The sequence below is a fragment of the Myxocyprinus asiaticus genome, chromosome 33 (assembly GCF_019703515.2).
Source record: "Myxocyprinus asiaticus isolate MX2 ecotype Aquarium Trade chromosome 33, UBuf_Myxa_2, whole genome shotgun sequence".
NCBI lineage: Eukaryota > Metazoa > Chordata > Actinopteri > Cypriniformes > Catostomidae > Myxocyprinus > Myxocyprinus asiaticus.
Window position 1 is genome coordinate 20,984,293 of NC_059376.1, and position 20,758 is coordinate 21,005,050.

The window sequence follows — 20,758 nt, forward strand, 5'->3', positions numbered from 1 at the left end:
CTGTGAGCTCGATCGATTTCCAGCTTATGGCCTGTTATGTCAAGCAGATTTGGAAAGAGCCCATCCAGGAATTCAACCATATCCTGACCCTCTTCAGCTTCAAGATTTCCGACGATTCGGACATTATTCCGCCGGCTATGGTTCTTCATGTCGTCCTACTTCTCCCAGACACACTCCAAATCCACCGTAGTCGCTAGCAGATTAGCAGCTAATTCCCTCTCCGATGACTCCAGATAATCAATACGTTTCTCGACATCCTCCACTCTTGTAACCACCTCAGAGAACTTCGTCTCCATGGCAGTGATCGATCGACATAATACAGCAAGATCCTCCAAGTCAGCAATGACCTTTGTCAGCATTGCCGACATGTTCAACATTTCTCGCCAAATTTCCCTCATTTCTCTGACCAAACCGACTCCTGGGCTCAGGGCCTTCTCAGGGGTATCATCTTGAGCACGTATGTGTCTTTTAATGTCTCCAGAGCCTGAGGATTTTGAATTCTTTGACATATTGTCCTCCTAGAACATTTATGGAACAGAGTGTATCGAATCTCACCAGTTTATGTCATTAATAGTGTTAAAACTAGCAAAGTGCGCAGAGCTAACAGTTCACAAGTCCGAACCTCGCATGGCGTCACGTAACTCTGAAATTTCACATTCTTAAAATAGTGATCCTAACTGACCTAAGACGGGGAATGTTTTCTACGATTAAATGTCAGGAATTGTGAAGAACTGAGTTTGTGTATTTGGCTTAGGTGCATGTAAACTTCTGTCTTCAACTGTAGACAGTCTTCTGCTTGCACTGTCAAATTGATTACCAGACTGAGTTGAACTGATCAATACAGGGACACAGCAGCCTCATGTCATGATACTCATAACAATAAGTACATTTGACACAATGATATTATTCCCGTTGAGCCTAGTGAGTAGGGGCTGAACAATTAATCAAAGTTAAATCAAAATCGCAATATGACTTAGTGCAATTTATAACACCGAAGGCTGTGATTTTAATTCAGTGAATAAGTAGTCTGAACGCGCTGCTCGCTGTGCTTCGCTTATGTTGCAGCTGTTTGTCTGTTGTGTGTAATGCTTTCCTAAATACTTGTAAACGGGTCAGTGTTGCACATTTGTTTTCATTGGTTTCAGAGTGGTTCTTTGCTCAATACACCAAAAAAATTATATCTATCTGGTGACCTGAGTGACAGATGTGCTCTAAGTTTGCTTCAGCTTGCTTGCGTGCGATGAGTGCATTATATTTAAAGTGCTCCAGATTCACTTTGATTGCACAATTTCACATATGTTTGGCCGATACAATTTACTATACAGATCTAACAATGTAGCCGCAAGCGACTATTGTTGGGGGTCAAGCACATATGGCGAGATGACCAAAATAATCAAATTTTACAGAAAAGATCCTGTGGATGCTGTGGACAGCTACACCATATTGCCAAAAGTATTCGCTCATCTGCCTTTAGACGCATACGAACTTAAGTGACATCCCATTCTTAATCCATAGGGTTTAATATGATGTCGGCCCACCCTTTGCCGCTATAACAGCTTCAACTCTTCTGGGAAGGCTTTCTTCCAGAAGCGCATTTGTGAGGTCAGACACTGATGTTGGACGAGAAGGCCTGGCTCGCAGTCTTCGCACTAATTCATCCCAAAGGTGCTCTATCAGGTTGAGGTCAGGACTCTGTGCAGGCCAGTCAAGTTCTTCCACACCAAACTCGCTCATCCATGTCTTTATGGACCTTGCTTTGTGCACTGGTGCGCAGTCATGTTGGAACAGGAAGGGGCCATCCCCAAACTGTTCCCACAAAGTTGGGAGCATGAAATTGTCCAAAATCTCTTGGTATGCTGAAGCATTCAGAGTTCCTTTCACTGGAACTAAGGGGCCAAGCCCAGCTCCTGAAAAACAACCCCACACCATAATCCCCCACCACCAAACTTCACAGTTGGCACAATGCAGTCAGACAAGTACCGTTCTCCTGGCAACTGCCAAACCCAGACTCGTCCATCAGATTTCCAGATGGAGAAGCGTGATTCGTCACTCCAGAGAACGCGTCTCCACTGCTCTAGAGTCCAGTGGCGGCGTGCTTTACACCACTGCATCCGATGCTTTGCATTGCACTTGGTGATGTATGGCTTGGATGCAGCTGCTCGGCCATGGAAATCCATTCCATGAAGCTCTCTACACACTGTTCTTGACCTAATCTGAAGGCCACATGAACTTTGGAGGTCTGTAGCGATTGACTCTGCAGTAAGTTGGCGACCTCTGCGCATTCTGCCTCAGCATCCGCTGACCCCGCTCTGTCATTTTACGTGGCCTTGGAGTTGCTGTCATTCCCAATCGCTTCCACTTTGTTATAATACCACTGACAGTTAACTGTGGAATATTTAGTAGCGAGGAAATTTCACGACTGGACTTGTTGCACAGGTGGTATCCTATCACAGTACCACGCTGGAATTCACTGAGCTCCTGAGAGCGGCCCATTCTATCACAAATGTTTGTAGAAGCAGTCTGCATGCCTGGGTGCTTCATTTTATACACCTGTGGCCATGGAAGTGATTGGAACACCTGAATTCAATTATTTGGATGGGTGAGCGAATACTTTTGGCAATATAGTGTATTTTATTGGGACATTTCACCTGCTTTGAGCACAGTTGCAAAAATAGGATTTACTTAAGTTATAGTGCCCCCAGCATAAAAAATGAAAGAAACTCGGCATGTTACCTCATTGTCTATGTGAATTTTGTTACGTTTGAAAATTGCAATCACAAGATACAGGCTAATTAGTCATTATAGGCCACCCCCAAGTCAGGAGGGTCTGTAGATGATATATACCAAATTTCGTGATAAACAGCCTAGGACGAATTCGAAAAAGTAGGTTTTTTGAATAAATCAAAATTGTAAAAAAATAATTACTGCGGAAATGGAAAATAAAGTGACCATATCATTGTGGGGCACTTGTGGATTCAAAGAAGCTACAATTTTGTATTGTAGCCTATACGGTTCTGGAGTTATGAGCAAAAACGCGAATTAGCTAATTGTACTGCCACTGTCACAAAATGTTATATTCGGCTTCGAGTTGACACCCTGCTTGTGTATAGTAATTTCCATAACCCTCGGCCTTTCCCAATACGAGTTATAAGGTGCTGAAATTTGATTGCCGAATCGATTTTTTAAGAATATATTAGCATTTGAACCAAAGAAGATTTCGTCGCTCAAACGGCTGCAAAGTTATGACAGTTGAAGTGGAAAATACTAGATATTGGTAGATATTGATCAATTACTCATCACATTAAATATCAAGTATCAAATATCAATTACTCATAATTATCTTTGGAATGATTTGTTGTATTGGAATTCTTTTGATAATTGTTTGTCAGGAGGGTCTGTAGATGAAATATACCAAATTGCATGCCGATCGGACTAACGGTCTAGGAGGAGTTAGAAAAAGTAGTTTTTATTTTTTGTTTTTATTCAAAATGCCGGAAACAAATTATAGACGCAACAGAATTTCGATTCTAGCCCTTACGGTTGCAGAGATATGAGCCAAAACATAAGTGTTTATTATAGCACCACCTTGGGTCAGATGGGTGAGCGTAGTGTTTCCGGTCAGCAGTAGAGCATGGGCAAAAGATGGTTTCGCTTTTTTTTTATTTTATTTATTTTTTTTTATATAGTAATCACTTGCAGGTTTTTTTTTGTTTGTTTTTGTTGTTTGTTTGTTTTTTATGTTTACCATAATGCAGTTCAATTAGCAAATGTAATATTTTTCAAAATAATCACAACTAGATTTTTTTGTCCAAATCGTTCAACCCTAGTAGTGAGCTTGCTTTGTAGTCTTCGGTCAACATACTGTAAGTAGCTACCTTCTAGGTAACAGCCTAACTGAAATGGACTTTCATAAATAACTGTTTTTAAAAGCTTCTGCATAGGCAGCAACTAAAGAGACTTTACCCTAAACCTTGTTCCAAACCTGTGTGACTTACTTCTTTGGAAAACAAGAAATTCAAATGTTGCAATGCTCTTTCCCATACAATGAAAGTGAATGGGGAATGAGGCTATCAGTCTTGAACATCTCCTTTTGTGTTTGTTTTTGGGTGGTGAACTATCCCTTTAACACTACAACAGCCTCTCACATAGAAAATAGTTAAATGATCTGGTGCTGTAACATCTCTGTCCGGGAGGGAAATTAAATCCACTGGCCCGAGGAGCACCACCCCACAACCTCTTTCACTTCCGTGTGACCCACTGCATTAAAGAGAAACCGCGGCTTGTCGAGCACACAGTAATAGACAATGATGCTCACAAAATGACCGATGCTTGATTTGTATGAGAAACCGCCTTCTCTCATTTAGTCCACAGCCTCTTCGATTGACTTGATGAGGCTTAAAACTCTAATTAGAAATTCATGAAGCATGGCTCCATCTCTTTGATCCACTCCCTCACCCACAGCCTCATTACCAGCCCAGCAAAGTGGATGCAAAGCACACCATTAATATAATTTAGTGTCTATTTTAAGAGTCTGAGGAAGTGCAGAGTAAGCAAACATGGGCTTAACCTTTTACACAACTTTGAGAGGTAAGGTATAGGATTTATTGGTGACTCAGGAAGTTAATAACAGCTGCCCCGTCATCCCTGAAAAGTTTGATCTACATAATCAGTCAGATTGACCTTTCCTTTTGGAAAATGGCTTTATGGCTGTTAATACACTACCTTTAGTGCTGGATATGCTCAGCTGCACTCGATGGGCAAACAATTCACTTAAGAGTCTTAAAAAAGGATGTGGATCATGTTGTGTAAACATTGCACATGCACAAAATGTGCATCAAAAAGTGCTTACACCATTTCACATAATACATTGGTATTTATAAAAAGTAAACTTGGCATAAAAATGTGCACAATAAGTTGTGCACACTTTTTAAATATAACCTATAAAAATGAAAGATCACCAATAGATGTGTTGGAAGATTTTCCCCATGGCATTCTGTAGAAGAAGCGTGTTTTTTAATAACCACAGAGATTTCTTGGCTTATGATAATTTTGATGCCTCAAAAAGGTCATACTCTTTAAATTGTCTTCTAAATTGCAGAAATTGCATATGGAAATTATATGCAAATGACGTTATGCATAATTAAAAAGGCATCGTGTACCATTTATGGTCACTTAGTGGAGGAAACAGGATGAATTAAAGCTTGTAAATGTACTGTATGCACAGTCCTCTGTAAACATATTTATAAAGTTAACAAGTATTTATAAAGTGTGGGGTTTTATAATTCAGAAAACTTGTATGTTCACAAAATCTGCAAATTTGTGATTGTGCATGATTTTACAATGAAACCTACCGCAAAGTTTTATGAATGAGGCCCCAGGACCCTTCAAATGAACATTGATGTACAGTATATTTAGAATATGAGAGTTAGTGATTTTGTCATTTTCATTACTGAGATTGTGTAGAGTAGGACTCCAAATGGATGTGCAGTGGTCATCTGATAGCTGTGAAATCTGATCCTTTGTGGCAGAGACACTTAATGGCAACATGAGAGAGAGAGAGGTCGTCATCTGCTTTCCCTTAATGGCTTTCCCCAAGTCTACATAAATGGCTTTTTTTTTGTTTGTTTACTTCAGAAAGGCTTTCAGACAATTCTCGCTTTAAAGTGTGATTCTTTAGTATAGTGGATGTAGAATTGAGATAATATTTCAGAGTTAGGATGTAATCAACTTTGTAAGTAATCACTCTACATTAAAGGGATAGCTCACCCATAGGCCTTTCAAACCCCAATGGCTTACTTCCGTGGAACACAAGAAGATACATTTAAAAAGCTGTAATATCTACTAGTTTAGGATGACAATATGTCCTGCCCCCGAACGGTGGTCAGATCGGGATTTCTAAATTGCCTTAAATGGCCGGGATTTGCTTGTTTTCATATTGAAGTGCTCTCTGTTGTCATACATGGATACATGTCATAAATACTTGTTTGTTTGCCATTTAAACCTAGCGTATCAGTTTAATTTTAACCAGCTTTGCTTTGCGTGTTTCCCTCTCTGCGCGACCGCTGTGCATGTGATAGAGGGAGAGAAAGCGCACTCTTATTCAACTGACCACGAGAAAAAGGCACTTTTTGATGAAAACATAAGTAACTCTGGAGGAAAAAAAACAAAAACACAAGTAACTCTGAACAAACACTTTGTTGCTTGCTATAAGTCTGAAAATGTCTGTTTGTATCTTACCTCAGTTTCAGTGAACTTGTTTACATTCAGCTGATGTGTTCGCCAATAAAGTTTCTTAGAGGTGGATACTGTTTGATATAGATACACATAACTCACTCAGGCTTTCAAGAAACAAGCAAAATTCCCAACTTTAAATAAATAATTACATATGTAGGACGTTTGCATTGTAGGGGTGTACATACAGATTTCATATATAAAATCGGTGATTTGATTGACTAATGTTTACTCTCTGAAATGAGATGATTTCCTATTAAGTCTATAGGGACATTGGAATGTTTGGGTATAGCAATATGGCGGCACAGTGGCTTCACTTTTTTTTGACGTAATGAGCAATCCAGTTCTATATTATATATCAGTGGTTGTACTTGCTATAGTTTACTTTCATGTTGCTGCTTCATCAAATAGCAATGTCAAATATATATCAAGTCAATCACTGAAACAGCACAACCTTGTAACAAATAACTGTATGTTTACATGCATATGGCATACTGATAATTTACCAACATTGCGCAGAAAATCGAAATGATATAGTTTTAATTTGTATGAATATGCCGTTTGTCATATTCGCCATTTGTCGAATGGCATCTGTCTTGTAATGAACGAAGAAAATGTGATAATATCCTGTAAATGGGGGTAACGGTTCACTCATCTCACGATTCGATGTGGTTCACGATACTGAATTCACAATTCGGTTCACGCGCTTAAGATGGACGTTCAATACCTCACGCTAAATCGCATTATTATAGTATGCTTTCATTGCCTTTACATATTAATGTAATTGTAGATTACATGTTAATTGTAGATGCACAAACATCAATCAAGAATTTAGATTGCTGACTGTTCAGCGTTTTCAAAGCGCATGTCAGCCTGAAAAGCAGATAATATGAGATGATGATCTGTGTTTATCATTGCTCGTTCTCCACATCAGTTTCAGCTGAACTCATCAACACCTGCTGTTAGTGTGCAATGAAACAATTTCCATTTTCATGCCACATGAAGTAGGCATTGGACGTTGTGCGAATTGGATAAAACACGGGTGTGAAAATAAGTACAAAAATAAAAAAACATCGAATCTCCACAATACGTATCGTCACATTTTTGAACAGCGATATATTGTCCCACGATAAACCGTTACACCCCTTGTGGTAAACTTAAGTAGATATGAAATAATTATAAAAATGTGATTTTAAGAAGTGGAAATTGCAACACTATTACACACAGATTACACTGAAGACTCTATACACTTTTGGTAATTACACAATTAGATTTTTTATTTTTATTTTTTATTTATTTTTACTATTTATAATATAAAGGCTGAGGAATGCTAAAGAAGTGGGGGCATAACACCAAACAATGGATGAGATAAAAGAGGTGGAATGAGGTCCCGGGTCACTAAAGACCTGAGGTATGTATTTAAGGATTAATTGTGTCTGTGATCCCATTTATCCTTGATTACACTTGAAATATACTAGATAAAAACAGGATAAAGCGTTCAGTGAAGTTTAAATTTGGATTAATGCATTTAATTCTGATACATTTGAAATTGACTTTATTGGCATTTTACACTTCTGGTCTTCAAAGTTCTTTTCTTTATTCATTTGATGAAAATCCATTTAAAATTCACAGTGGCTTGGACAGAATTTCTTTCCAGAGGCCTCTCCTTTGAAGTATTATTCTTAGCAAAGCTAATACTATTAAGTTATTATTGTGAGTGTCTTTTTTCCTCAAAGCCAACCTTGTTTTTCAGCAAAACCCTCCAATTGTTCAGGGTCTTACTGCTGCCTTTGTCTAACTGCCATTTCTGGGTCTCAACAATTCATAGTCTTTGTGGTCTTTGAGGGTTTCGTTATGCAGAAGGCTCCATGTCCTACAATATTTTAAGAACTTCAGATTGCACTCTTCTCTCCAGAACTAATAGATTTTTCCTTTGTATAATAATGTCCCCTCAAATTCAGGGTCGGTCCAGTATAAACAGTGACAGTGTAGCTTTATAGTGTCATTCCACTTCCACCATGTTTAACTGTAGTTGTTCTTATGATGCTGTTTTGTTCACAATTGCATCACAATTTTTCTTTGCACTTCATTTTTCCACTTATATCTCAGAGAATTCTCCCTTTTAAGCATCTAATGACAGTGAATATGACTGTAACCCCCTAAAAGCTCACGGATCCTTTGATAGAACAACCTAGTTTAGAACAGAATTTTTCCTTTGAAGCTGGCCAGCCGCAATTGATAGATGAATTGATCATGTTTTTAGTAAAGCATCAAGGCTGCATCGCTGGAGAAGTCTGATTTAGGCTGAGTGTACAGTTCTGTGTGCAGCCAAGGTCATTTGTAGAAGCATTTATGTAGAATCAGTTGATTCCCGTTTCAACTTTTATACTGCAATTATAAGGTCATTCCCTTAAAACCACTACCATGATGCACCTTTTTCCCAAATCATGGAGAGTAAGAGGAGCATTGTGTAGGGTATATGACTACCGATATCAACACCTGATTATCAGGGAGACGGAAAATATGTGCCAGAGTGTTAAAATAGGAAAGGTGTTTTTTTTTTTGTTTTTTTTTTTTAGTATATTAAAGATTCACTAGATTCACATTAAAGGTGGTTTCATAACAAAAATCCATCAAATTTTATTGTGTAATGTTTAACAAAATTATTTTTTATTATTATTATTAATGTTTACTACAAAAAATAAAATCAAAAATTTGACGTCTATTTTTTTATTTTATTTTTATTTTTTTACAGCATACATAGGTTCTTTTTTTAATTAGCACCAAAATGAGTTTTAACTTGCATAGGAACAAGATTTTGTTGGACATGTAACATGTTGGTGCTGACCGTCTTTGATATACGTATATATATATATATATATATATACTGTGCATTCTCACGGCATATAAAAACTACCATCAGGCATGCTATATGTCTTTACTGCTTAAATTATTGGTCAAAATACAGTACATAAAAGGACAATTTGTTGGGGCATTTGGGTATTAAATCTCCAATAATCTTTTGGAAACAGGGGGTTTTGGGTTGTTTTCAGCTCAGTTTGAACAAAGCAAACATTTACAGTAGTTCTTTTCTAGGGGGTCCGGAAGAACCTGGAAATGCTGCTGCCGAGTGTTTGCTTGTGAACAGTAACTTCATCTAGGGGCCTTGCACTGTTGGTTCTCAGAGTAAACATGCTGCAGTTGCTGATGTTGGACATAGAATTACACATCTGGTGGCTGGTCAGTTGTGATCACACTTTTTGAGTTGTTAGGACATCTCACCTGCGCAGCTATTCAACACACTCTGCAAACAAATGCTCTCTGAAGATGCACTCTTGCCCAAGTGTCCAAAGGTGTCCTAACAACTCTAACTCAAAAAAGTGTGATCACAACTAGCCCAACCACCAGAGTAATTCCACACCCAACATCAGCAACTGCGGCGTGTGTACTGAGAACCAACAGCACAATGTCCATTGTGCCAACACAAACAAATCTTCACTATAATTTACAGACAAATTCAATACAAAATAAAGACCATAATTGAAAACTTAGAGCACTGCATTGACACTGCTGGCTATGCATACAATAACACTATACAAACTATAACCCAATTAAGCTATATGACATTTCAACACTTCCATCTCACAGAGCCAGGCACACTGTGCACCACGCTGCGAAATTTGCATCACGTGCATCACGCTTTTTGGTGCGGAAAAATATCAATATTTAAATACTTTTTAACTCTAAATCATTGCTTCCGGTAAGCTTCACGAGTATGTGGAGATCATGCGGTCTCTCGTGTGGCGTATTACCGTTGACATGATACAGGCATAATCTTACGTTCTCCACACTTTAGGTGAACTATCCCTTTAATAGCTTGTGTATAAAGCTAATTGATAACGGCAGACAACAACAACTACAAAGGGGTGAGACTTCTGTGCACGTGTGTTTTAAGTTGGATAAATATTCCAGAGTCTTGTGTATTACACCAATAATGTGTGAGAGAGAATATGTAAGACATTTGTTATATTTAACCTTTTTGCTGGATATTACAGTTTGCAGATTGGCATTTTAAATCCAAAAGTACTATAGAAAATGACTTTTCTCCCTCTGCCGCAGGGTTCCTAACAACATTTGTGGAGTTAATTTAGTGTGAACTAAAGTATAATCATAAAAGATCACAGTTGGCATCGTTAATGCTCGTCACATACACAGAGGCAAACTCCATGACACGTACTAATTAGTTCATTAATACATTATACACTTATTTAAAATCATTAATGTTTGTACTAGCAACCATAACATTGCTGTCGAGTTTAAGTAAAAGCATCAATCTCAGTGCATTGAAAACCCAAGCTTCAATGTGAGATTGTAATTCCAGTGTAGATTTCTTTAAATACTACTATTGCAATGATAGAAACAAAACAAAAAAAAAAACAGGTCTATTCAACAGTAATAAATATCTCTCTCTCTCTCTTGCTCCATCCCTGTTCCTCCCCCTTCATTAGCAGTGCATTATTTATATGTTGCATGTATTTATCATACAGTAGGCTATTTAAGGGCTCCAGATTTTGCCGTTGTACGAGTGCCCTGGTGCAAAGACTTCAACACATTTTCACCCTCTGAAACATGATCTGATGCAAGAGATTGAACTGTTGCTGTAATTTTGCTTTCCACTTTTTTTCACTTAATAAAATGTCTTCGGTCTCTGTTGCATTAATATTTGCTTTGGGTTTACATTGGAAGATTGCAAGCCAACAAGTCAAAAATAGATTTACTGAATATGTGATTAAACAAATAAAACCAATAATTTAGAAAACCTGACAGAATTTAGCGAATTTTGCTTTGAAACTTTATAATACCCCAGAAGACGCAAGGACCAAATGTCTGTTTTTAAGAGCAACTTTCAAAAAGTACAGAAAATAAAAATTTGAAATCACTATAAAAGAGTAATGCTGCATCTGTAGTCGCCATGGTTACCCATTCAACCCATGATTTCGTAAGAGAAGCTATTCAGATGGAGGATGTTGTGTTAAAGAATACATTTTCCATCCAACAGCACAATTTGTGTAATTTTACCAATAAACTGTAATCACATATTGTGTTTTCCTGTGTACGCAAGAAAGAACGTGTGGTACTGCTTTGTCTGCACAATGGAAAGCAAGCTCAATTAATGAATTCATCTTAATGAGGGTGCAGGCGTCAGCCCTTTGTTTTAGCACAGCTGTGATTAGCATATAAATGCTGAGAGAGCACGAGTGTCTTATATTTTCATTTCTGTCCTTGTGTGTTATGTCACATGTGATATAGGCTTGGATCAATGGCTTTTGCGCAAACACCCAAGAAAATTCCTTCACAGTTGTTTGTTGATGTTTCCCTCTGTACATCAGCAAATGTGCAAGACAGTGCAAATGCTTTTGATTGCTGTATTTTAGCTTTGTTCCAGTGCCCTTGTACATTTTACTTGTACTTTGTTATTTGTCTCCTATTAAAGTCAGTGTAAACAAAATATTTTTTTCACGATATTTAAAACACCTTGACTTGGAAAAAAGAGGTTTCCGTTTCATGCATTTGTTTTGCACATTTAATGGGGAAATTCTTTTGATATTGGTTTACTGTTGTTTTCAGCAAGCGAGCAGAACTTTTTATTGGATCATTTGTTGCATCTCGTAGCATACATATTTTGAGTATGGTTTGATCGCTGCTTTGTGACAGAGGTTTAAGTGCTTTATTATTTCATTGCAGTTCCACATGATATTGATGTCATGCATTCAAACTTTGCCCGTTAGCTGTACATACAGTAGGTACGAAGCTATACTAAAATAAAAAAGGAACTGTATTTGTACAGAATCTGTTGTACTGACTCAGTTTGGTATCCGAGTGCTGTGGTCGGGCAAGTGATGTCAAATGCACATCTTGGTCAATATTGCCAAGAAAACAAAAAGCACTGCTCTGAATTTCTTTATTCTTTTTTTACTGTTTACTGTACAACTTGAGGTAGTGTTTACTCAATTAAGAAATATGTGATGGTTGTTTTAATTTGTTAGTATTTATATTAAAATTTAAACTAAATAAGAGTTCTGTTGCATATTGATTGTTGCTATCGCAGTTTGTATCAAGAATCATTCGATTTTACCGGTATTGGTATCAACTCTGAAATTGTGGTAGTGCAAGAACCCTAGTGTGTGTCTATGGATATGGGGTTTTCATTGGCTGATACCTAAATCTAGATATAATGTTGATATGTGTTTCTTGAATATCTGACCATTTCATGTCCCAGGGTTTGATTTTTATGCAAACTAACCGATTTCAACTTTTTTTCTTTATATTATATTATGGTCCCATTAAAACTGGTTACCTGGCTTTCTCAATTTATATTTTTTACTTTTTTTAAATGCCTGTTATTTACAGATTTTACGGTTTATCATTGTCCCAGACTTTCAAAATCTTTTTAAAAATCCATTTTAAAAATACAAATGATTACATGTTTAAACTTGATAATCTAAAAAAAGGTCACAATTGTTATACTAAAAAAAAAAAAAAATTGCACCTGACTCACATTTATGGTGTCATTTCTATTACAAATGTTGCCTCTTAATAGTTTTTTCAAATGTTAGTGTGCATGCTAACCAATTTGACAAGTGTCCGTGAAGAGCATGCTTGATGAAAAATGAGTCAAGTGATATTTAAGGAAAACAAAAGAAATATTAAGGTAAATATCACTTGTAAGCAGAATATTTTTATTGGCCGTCATTTCCAATCAAGCTTCCTATCAGTTACGCAAAAAGTGTGAAAATATTATTTATTTGTGTGTATTTTAAAAACAAAATTAAATTAAATTGATCAATACAAAGGAGTCAGTTGAACAGTAGCAAATGAGATATATGAAGTAAAAAAATAGCTGAAATTAAAGCATATTTTACATATTTACTCAATTTACTTAAAATTTGAAAATAGAACTTGTTTTACCTGAGGCATTTTTTAGTTTTGTATATCACACAAAGGTTAGCTAAGACTGCTGTTAAAAGGCAACATGACTATGGTTATTGGCCAGTGCCAATATTTCTATATATCGGCCTATTTCTATAGCTTTCTGACTGTGATTTTTCTGTCTCTAGCTGGCTCTGGAGGACCCTGTGCACAGTGTCTCTCTTCAGCAATTTGCCTATGAGAAGCTGAAGGCACAGCAGATGCTGATGGGTGACCAGGGCTTCCAGGCTCTTATGGAGACAGTGGATACAGAGATTGTGCGACAGCTGCAAGAATTTCTCCAGGGCATGTGAGGAACAGACTGTTAAAACCAGTCTTCTGAGATCAGAGATGCCAACCTTTTAACCTAGAAAAAAGACACAAACTTCCATTTTTTTTTTTTTTTTTTTTTTTTTTATCATTATTTTTTTAATAACACTGTCTTTTGATTCCTCAAGCACATCTTTTCTTAAGTTTGAGATGGGGTAGAGAGGAATCTACTTGGACTGAAAAAGAGACATTGTAAAAAGGTAAAAGAAGGAACAAACTGTTATAATGCCAAGTTTTGCAGAGGGATAACAAGGGGTTCTAATATTGAGCTTTGAAAGCACCAATTAAAGGGCCTAAGCAGTGTTTACACCAAGTCTTCATAAAAAGTGATGTCATTTTTGTTTTAATGTAAAATACACAGCATCACAACATTATTCTTCCAACAACAAACCCCCCCTCCCCCCCATGGATTTTCCCAGTTGCATTTTCATCTAAGATCAGTATATCAGAAACTACTGCGAAGTCATTAACATTTTTCATTGAAGGTATTTTCATATTGTATACAGTAAACAAAATGAGAAATTAATGGATATATAAAATGTATGTTTACCTACAATTAACTCTATTGCTGCTAATGCTCCAATACTGTGCCTCTAATATGAGGTTCAAAGGAGGTCATGACAACCAAAAACATGTTTAATGGGGGGGTAACCAATTTTAATTAACTACACTGCAAGCGTATGAGTGAGAATACTTACTGCCGTAGCAAGACTTTTTTTTTTTTTTTTTTTTTTACACTAAGTACGTATGCATTTACAGATGATTTTTGGTTTGAGAATTTGATGTTTAGATTGTCGGTCTTGAAGTGCAATCTTGCAGTAGAGTGATGGTCACTGTGAATTATTATTATTTTTTTTTTGGAGTCAGAATAAAAGCCTTATGCTTTAAGCCTTGTTTATCCACCTCTAAATTAACTGATATTATAATGTATTGCATACTTGTAATAACTATATTGAGTATCCCATTTCAAACAGTAGTTTTATTTTCATGTATGAACCCTATTTTTTCATTGACATGGCTTCAATAAAGTTCAGTACAGACTGACAAAAATGTCTTTTGTTAGCTTGCAAACCTAAAAGTTGACATTTTCTGAAAGTAAAGTTAAAGGGAATCTGGGTCAATTCGTGCCAAGCTTTTCGGCACAATATTAAAAATAATTCAAAAAATGAAAAAGCATAGCTTATAAACAAACAATAATGAAAGCATTTAATGTGCTGTTATGAAATGTTTTCAAAAATGTGTACATTTGTTTAGTGGTCTGGCAGCTTGCAACAATTTTCCTACCACCACCATTAAAAAAAAGCCCACATTCTCATGCTGATGTAATAACCAGAGACAGTCCCTGGCGTTTAGATGTGTGAATCACTCCCAATTAAATGTGGCATTTGTTGAATTAATGTTATTATTCACGTCTCTAACTTTCAGTCTCCGTATTGGTAATTTTCTTGCAAGTCAGACTACTACTTAGCAGCTGAAAAGAGTCCTGAGTGGTAGTAGTTACTTTTAAATGTGTCATGCAATGCTCTTTTTTATAAAGTTTTATTATCTTCCCTGAGGTCCACTGATAATGTTAGTTATCAAAACAGTCATAATTTAGTAATATAATTTCCACCTTCTTTCTGGCCCTCTGTCTGAACGCTCATTTTTAGCCTCCTTTAAACGTCAATGTAAACGCCCACTGTTCTGATTGGCTAACATCATGCAGCCCCTCAAATACAGCCACATTAAATCAGCAGAGAATGAACAAACCCACAATATTAAAAAAACAACATTTCTGGGTTTATACTTAATGCACATACAACACATTGCATCTGAATATTTTAAACTGTTCATCTCAAGCACAACTGTTAACACTCACACCCTGTCTACACCGGACGCGAGAGGTGAATCGCATCAAAAGCAATAGAATCAAAATACTGAGCTTATGATTAAAGAAACTCCCTTTTGCTAGATTATTTCCATTCCTTTGGCATGGCAGTAAAGTTTTTTTAACTATTGGCCTTGTAGGATTTTATATGTAAATAATTGGTTTAAGAATATTGTCCGCGTTCGACCACCAAAATATTGCTTGGAAATATATGCAAGATAAATGTTACCTGAGCAGATTAGAAATCTGTTTAAAATTCTCCACCATTAAATATGTAATACAACAGGCTCATTGTATCTGCTGATAATTTATGTGCCAAGAATGTAGCTAAATAAAAGCAATTAGCGACTGATTTGGGAAATATCAAAAGAATCGATGTTTACATTCGATCAAAGTCTTCGGCCAGCACAGAGTTGATCGGAATGTAAGATTAATTATTTATATTTATATAATAATTATTAATACTACTTTCATGGCCATTGAAAATAATATCACAAATAAATTGAAATACTGTTTATGAGCTTGTAGCTTAGGATCGACAGATCTCAAGGGGCCGATATTATGTAATCAAATACACAGTCAGCTTCTCTTTGAATATATACAAGACTTTATTAACTAATCTACAACAAACAACTACACTAACACAAAGACAAACAAACATAAACATGGGTTGGTAAGTGAGCTTTGACAGAAGATGAATGGAAAATTATCAGTAACAAAAAATTTACTTTATTGGGTCTATAGACCTTGCCTTGTACAAACCCTGAGAACTTAATTTAGTATGTTGTGATTTGAGATCGGGTTACTCAAATTATATTAAAGCACCAGATTTCAGCGAAAGTCTGGAGGTACTTACGTTACGTTGTTTGGTGTCGATGTCCTTTGGCTTGGCTTGTGGAAGGTCTTTGTCTGTGATAGAATGACTAGGCAGAGCCCCAGAAGCAAGGCCTCCCTCATGGGAGAACTCGAGACATCCCAGGACAGAGGTTAAAGTGTGTGAAGGCCGTAGAGCAGAGGGGGTTGTCCAGGCTGGTCTTTTAACCCCTTTGGTTTGTTCACACCCCAAAGAGGCTCCAAGTCAATCAGAGTCGGCTTTCAGAGGGCTTGTGGTCAAAGTGTCCTTCCCTCGAGATAATTAATTTATGGCCTTTGTTCTAAAGTTTGTCAGTTTCCTGCTCAAAAAGTGAACATTTTTAACATGAATTTCATAATAAAATTATAATTGCAAATGACCCGAATATACTTCACACCATCATTCTGAAATTTAAGAGAGAGTCAGTTACATACAAACACTTGGACTTTCTTATTAAATTACAGTTTCATAAAATACATTACACGTCATAAGAAACATCCTTGTCAGGGTTATCGTCTGCATAAGATTAATTTGTCAATTTTTGGTAAAATCATACAAGGCTGTATATTTGGATAATAGTGAAATAAAATAAGTCTAAAGTCCATGTCAAATGTTCATGAATTATGCTTCATGTGAGATGGTAAGCCCAGAAACTTGCCTCATGATTAGTATAATAATTGAGGGTAGAGAGTTGCTGGCGCCAGTCTGAATCGCATTATAGCTCAGGAGAAAGAGAAGATTATTTAAATCATTGTGTAGAATTGTTCAATTTCTCTTAGTTCTCTTCTGCCTCCAAATTTCAACTTTTCTATGACTTTCTCTTTTCACAAAAGTATATGTTAGACAGCCTCAGTTTCATTGTACAGAAAAAAAATATGCAATGAAAGTGAATGGTGACTAATCTTCTTTTAACAGTTACTCTATGGGGTACTCAAACTTTTGACCAGGTACAATCCCTAAAATACATATTTGTATAGAATCTTGTGGCAGCTCTCTGTAAAAAAAAAAAAAAAAAAAAAAAAAAAAAAAAACCTTGCCGCAAATGACGCATAGCAGAGAAAATCACTTAAAATGATCAAGAATCTGCTGAAAGAGAAGAGGATACATTTTGTGATTCAATGATTTCACTGAGGTGCTGCTGCACTGTTGCATTCAAATAATTAAAATGGAGAGGATTGCCTGTCTGGATGTGTATCCATCAGTGAGGACATGGAGATTGCTGACTGGTGTGTCATAAATCTAACATGGCAGCTGAAAAATCAGAACATCAGAAAAATGTCCCCGATTTCTAAACATTTAAATTTGCTTTGGAACTTGCATAACTGAAACAAGAAATAAAACTGAACTTGAGAAATGTAAAAGTATGCTTGTACAGAGCAAATTATACTTTTTCAACAATACACCAGCAATTGATAAAAAAAAAGAAAAGAAAAAGCAGTTCAAGGCAGGCATGTCGTATGCCAGCTACCTTATCATACTGATAAGACGTTCTGTGCCATTACAGTTGATATGAAAATATAAGAAATGAAGATAGATTGACTTTAGAATGTATAGGAGATGATTATGACATAATTAAATCGTCCTCTGGGTACACAAGTACAGAACAACAAGCAACACTCATTTTCTGTTCCCACAATGCAGCGCTGTGTTGCTATTTTGAGAGTGTTTTCAGTATAGGCCAATCACTGAGAATAATGTCTTGGGAGTCAATGCTTGACAGTGCACCTTCCAGTTCATCTAAATTGTAAGAGTTTACTCAATGGTCAATATTGTTTTCAATTAAGTGAAGTGTTTGGTCCATCACATTGATCGTTTAAGGGAGCCGTTTAAGTGTGCACTGATCTACTAGAGGCTGCGACGATGTAGAATGTGTTAATATATAATGAAATGTAGGGTATCACTTATACAAGGTAAACAAGAAAAAACAGTCATTACTTAAAAGGATAGTTCACCTAAAAATTAAAATTCTCTTATCATTTACTCGCCCTCATGCCATCCCAGATGTGTATGACTTTCTTTCATCTGCAGAGCAGAAATTAAGATTTTTAGAAGAATATTTTGGCTCTGTAGGTCCTCACAATGCAAGTGAATGGTGGCCAAAATTTGGACGCTACAAAATAAAGTGAGCATAAAAGTAATCTATATGACTCCAATGGTTAGTCATTGTAATCCATGTGTTCAGAAGATGAAAATCATACACATCTTGGATGGCATGAGGGTGAGTAAATGATGAGAGAATTTTCATTTTTGGGGGAACTAACCATTTAACTGTCATAAGCTTTATAAGTACACTGTATGGCTAAAAGTATGTGGACATCTGAAAAACACCCATATGTGCTTATTGAATATTTCCTTTTAAAATCATTGTCATTAATAGTGAGTTAATCCAACTTCCACTCTCTAAACTCACTGAAAAAAACCCTTCTCTAGATGTTTGAGCCTGGCTGCATGGATTTTCTCCCATTTAGACACGAGCATCAATGAGGTCTGGTTACTGTTCTAAATTATTCCAAAGATGTTCAGTGGTGTTTTAGTCTGTCAATAAAACCATTTTCTTTATGGACTTTACTTTGTGCACAAGAAATTATCATGAATTCGTCAACAGTAGGTTGAACGTTTTGCTGCTGAAATCAGTCTGTGCTTACTGAAATTTAAACCAATGGCCCCCAGTGGCTGAAGCTGGAAGTGCTGGTGAACATATAGACACGTGTGAGCTCCATTTTCCAGGTGAAATATCCAGAGTGACGCTAAAAGCGAGGTGTATTTTTTAGTTGTAAATGAAGTTCACCCTCTAACCCAACCCCTAATCCTAACTCTCAGTGAAGTAAGAATGTCATTTTAAAAATCCAACCTTGTAATCACGCTCACCATTGTTTATGTGAACGCAATTACTACCTAGAATTTGAGGTTGCTTGCACAACATGTCATCAGTAGTACTAGAGGCAATTGTGTTCACTCTTAAATTGATGCAAAGAGAATTTCGGTGTGACGCCATGCAAGAAGCAGACGTGTGAGCAACAAGCTCTGCGCACTTTGCTAAGTTTTTAATTATTTTCATGTTATAATCTGGTGAATTTTGATACACCCAGTTACACATTTGCTCTTTGATGCAAAACATGGCAAAGAAGTCAAAACCCTCGGCTCTGGAAACATTATAAGACACTTCTGTATTCAGGATGAAAGCCCCGACAGGCCTACAGACCGGGGACTTGATTTGGATGGCACGGCAGGAGAGGAGATTCAGCGTCAGTTGTCCAACATGTCAGTGATGTTGACGAAGATTCTTGCTGACTTGGAGGATCTCACTGTAATACGTTGATCGATTACGGCGATGGAAATAAAATTCTCTGAGATAGTTACAAGAGTGACTGATGTTGAGAGACGAATCGATTTTCTGGAATCTTCAGAGGGAGTTAACCGCTAATCCGCCCGTGACCAAAGTTGATTTGGAACATCTCCTTGAAAAGCTTGAAGATCTTGAGAATAGAAGCCGCAGGAATAACGTTCAAATTGTTGGAATTCCTGAGCATGAGGAGGGCAGAGATATGGTGAAATTCCTAGATGAGCTTTTCCCGAGTCTGCCCGACATAACAGGCCACAAGCTGGAAATTGAGCGAGCTGACAGAGTCCCAGCTCACTGATTTGCTGAGGGAGACAGGCCCTGACCGATTCTGGCCAGATTTCTGAGATCATCCGATAAATATCTTGTGTTGCACCAGGCGAGGAGCAAAGGGAAGCTTTCTTGGAAGAACCATAATGTTTTCTTGTTCCCGGACTTTTCGAGTTCGACAAGAGAGAAACGCAATCGGTTCAAGGAATGTAAGAATAGAACTGAGAATAGAAACGAAAAACGGTCGCAAAGTATTTACATGTCCAAATCAGGCAATGTCTTTTATTGAATCAGTGTCTGAGTAAACCATTGGATGTTTCTCATGTGAGTGGGTGGACTCGCTGTACTTACTCTTGAGGAAGCTGGGCATCATTTTGGTTGCTTTTTGCGTTGGCTCCGCCAAATGGCCGGAGCTTGTTTTGTGAAAAAAATTTCCTTAAAGAAATTTTGCATGGAAGTTCCCGGCCAGTTTGAGAGTGGACACTATGGATGACCGCAAAATATCTACATGCTCACACAAAGGATGTCTTTTATGAAGCTGACGGATTGTGTACGTCATGGTATATACTTTTATGCGGCCTTCGAGTGAATTGACTCGACCATCTGGGGAACCGGGATGCCGGTTTTGTTTCTTTTTGTATTAGTTCCGCCTAGCAGCTGGAGCTTGTTCTATTGAATAACACTCCTTTGGAACAGCTGTGGATTAATCTGTTCGTTCTTTATGCTTATTCCTCCTGCTGGCTGTAGTTTGTTTTGTTGAGTATATGGAATGAATACGTCATCCGTTGAACTCATAACAGCCGGCTCACTGAAAATTCGTTTGTCTGTCCGAGGAATCTGAACGGTTTTATATTGGCTGGAATTTATTTTGTGGAAGACCACACCTTTGAGACAGTTC

General features: G+C 37.1%; 1 protein-coding gene across 2 annotated transcripts in view; it reads left to right on the forward strand.

Annotated features, from left to right (window-relative positions):
* LOC127424369 (importin-11) overlaps positions 1–14,580 on the forward strand; it is a 178,020-nt gene extending 163,440 nt beyond the window's left edge. For both annotated transcript variants that reach the window (XM_051669497.1, XM_051669496.1), the window contains exon 30: positions 13,350–14,580. In XM_051669497.1, coding sequence (XP_051525457.1) covers positions 13,350–13,514 — 165 coding nt within the window. In that variant the 3' untranslated portion in view covers positions 13,515–14,580. The remainder of the gene's footprint in view (positions 1–13,349) is intronic.
* The last annotated feature ends 6,178 nt before the right edge of the window (positions 14,581–20,758 follow it).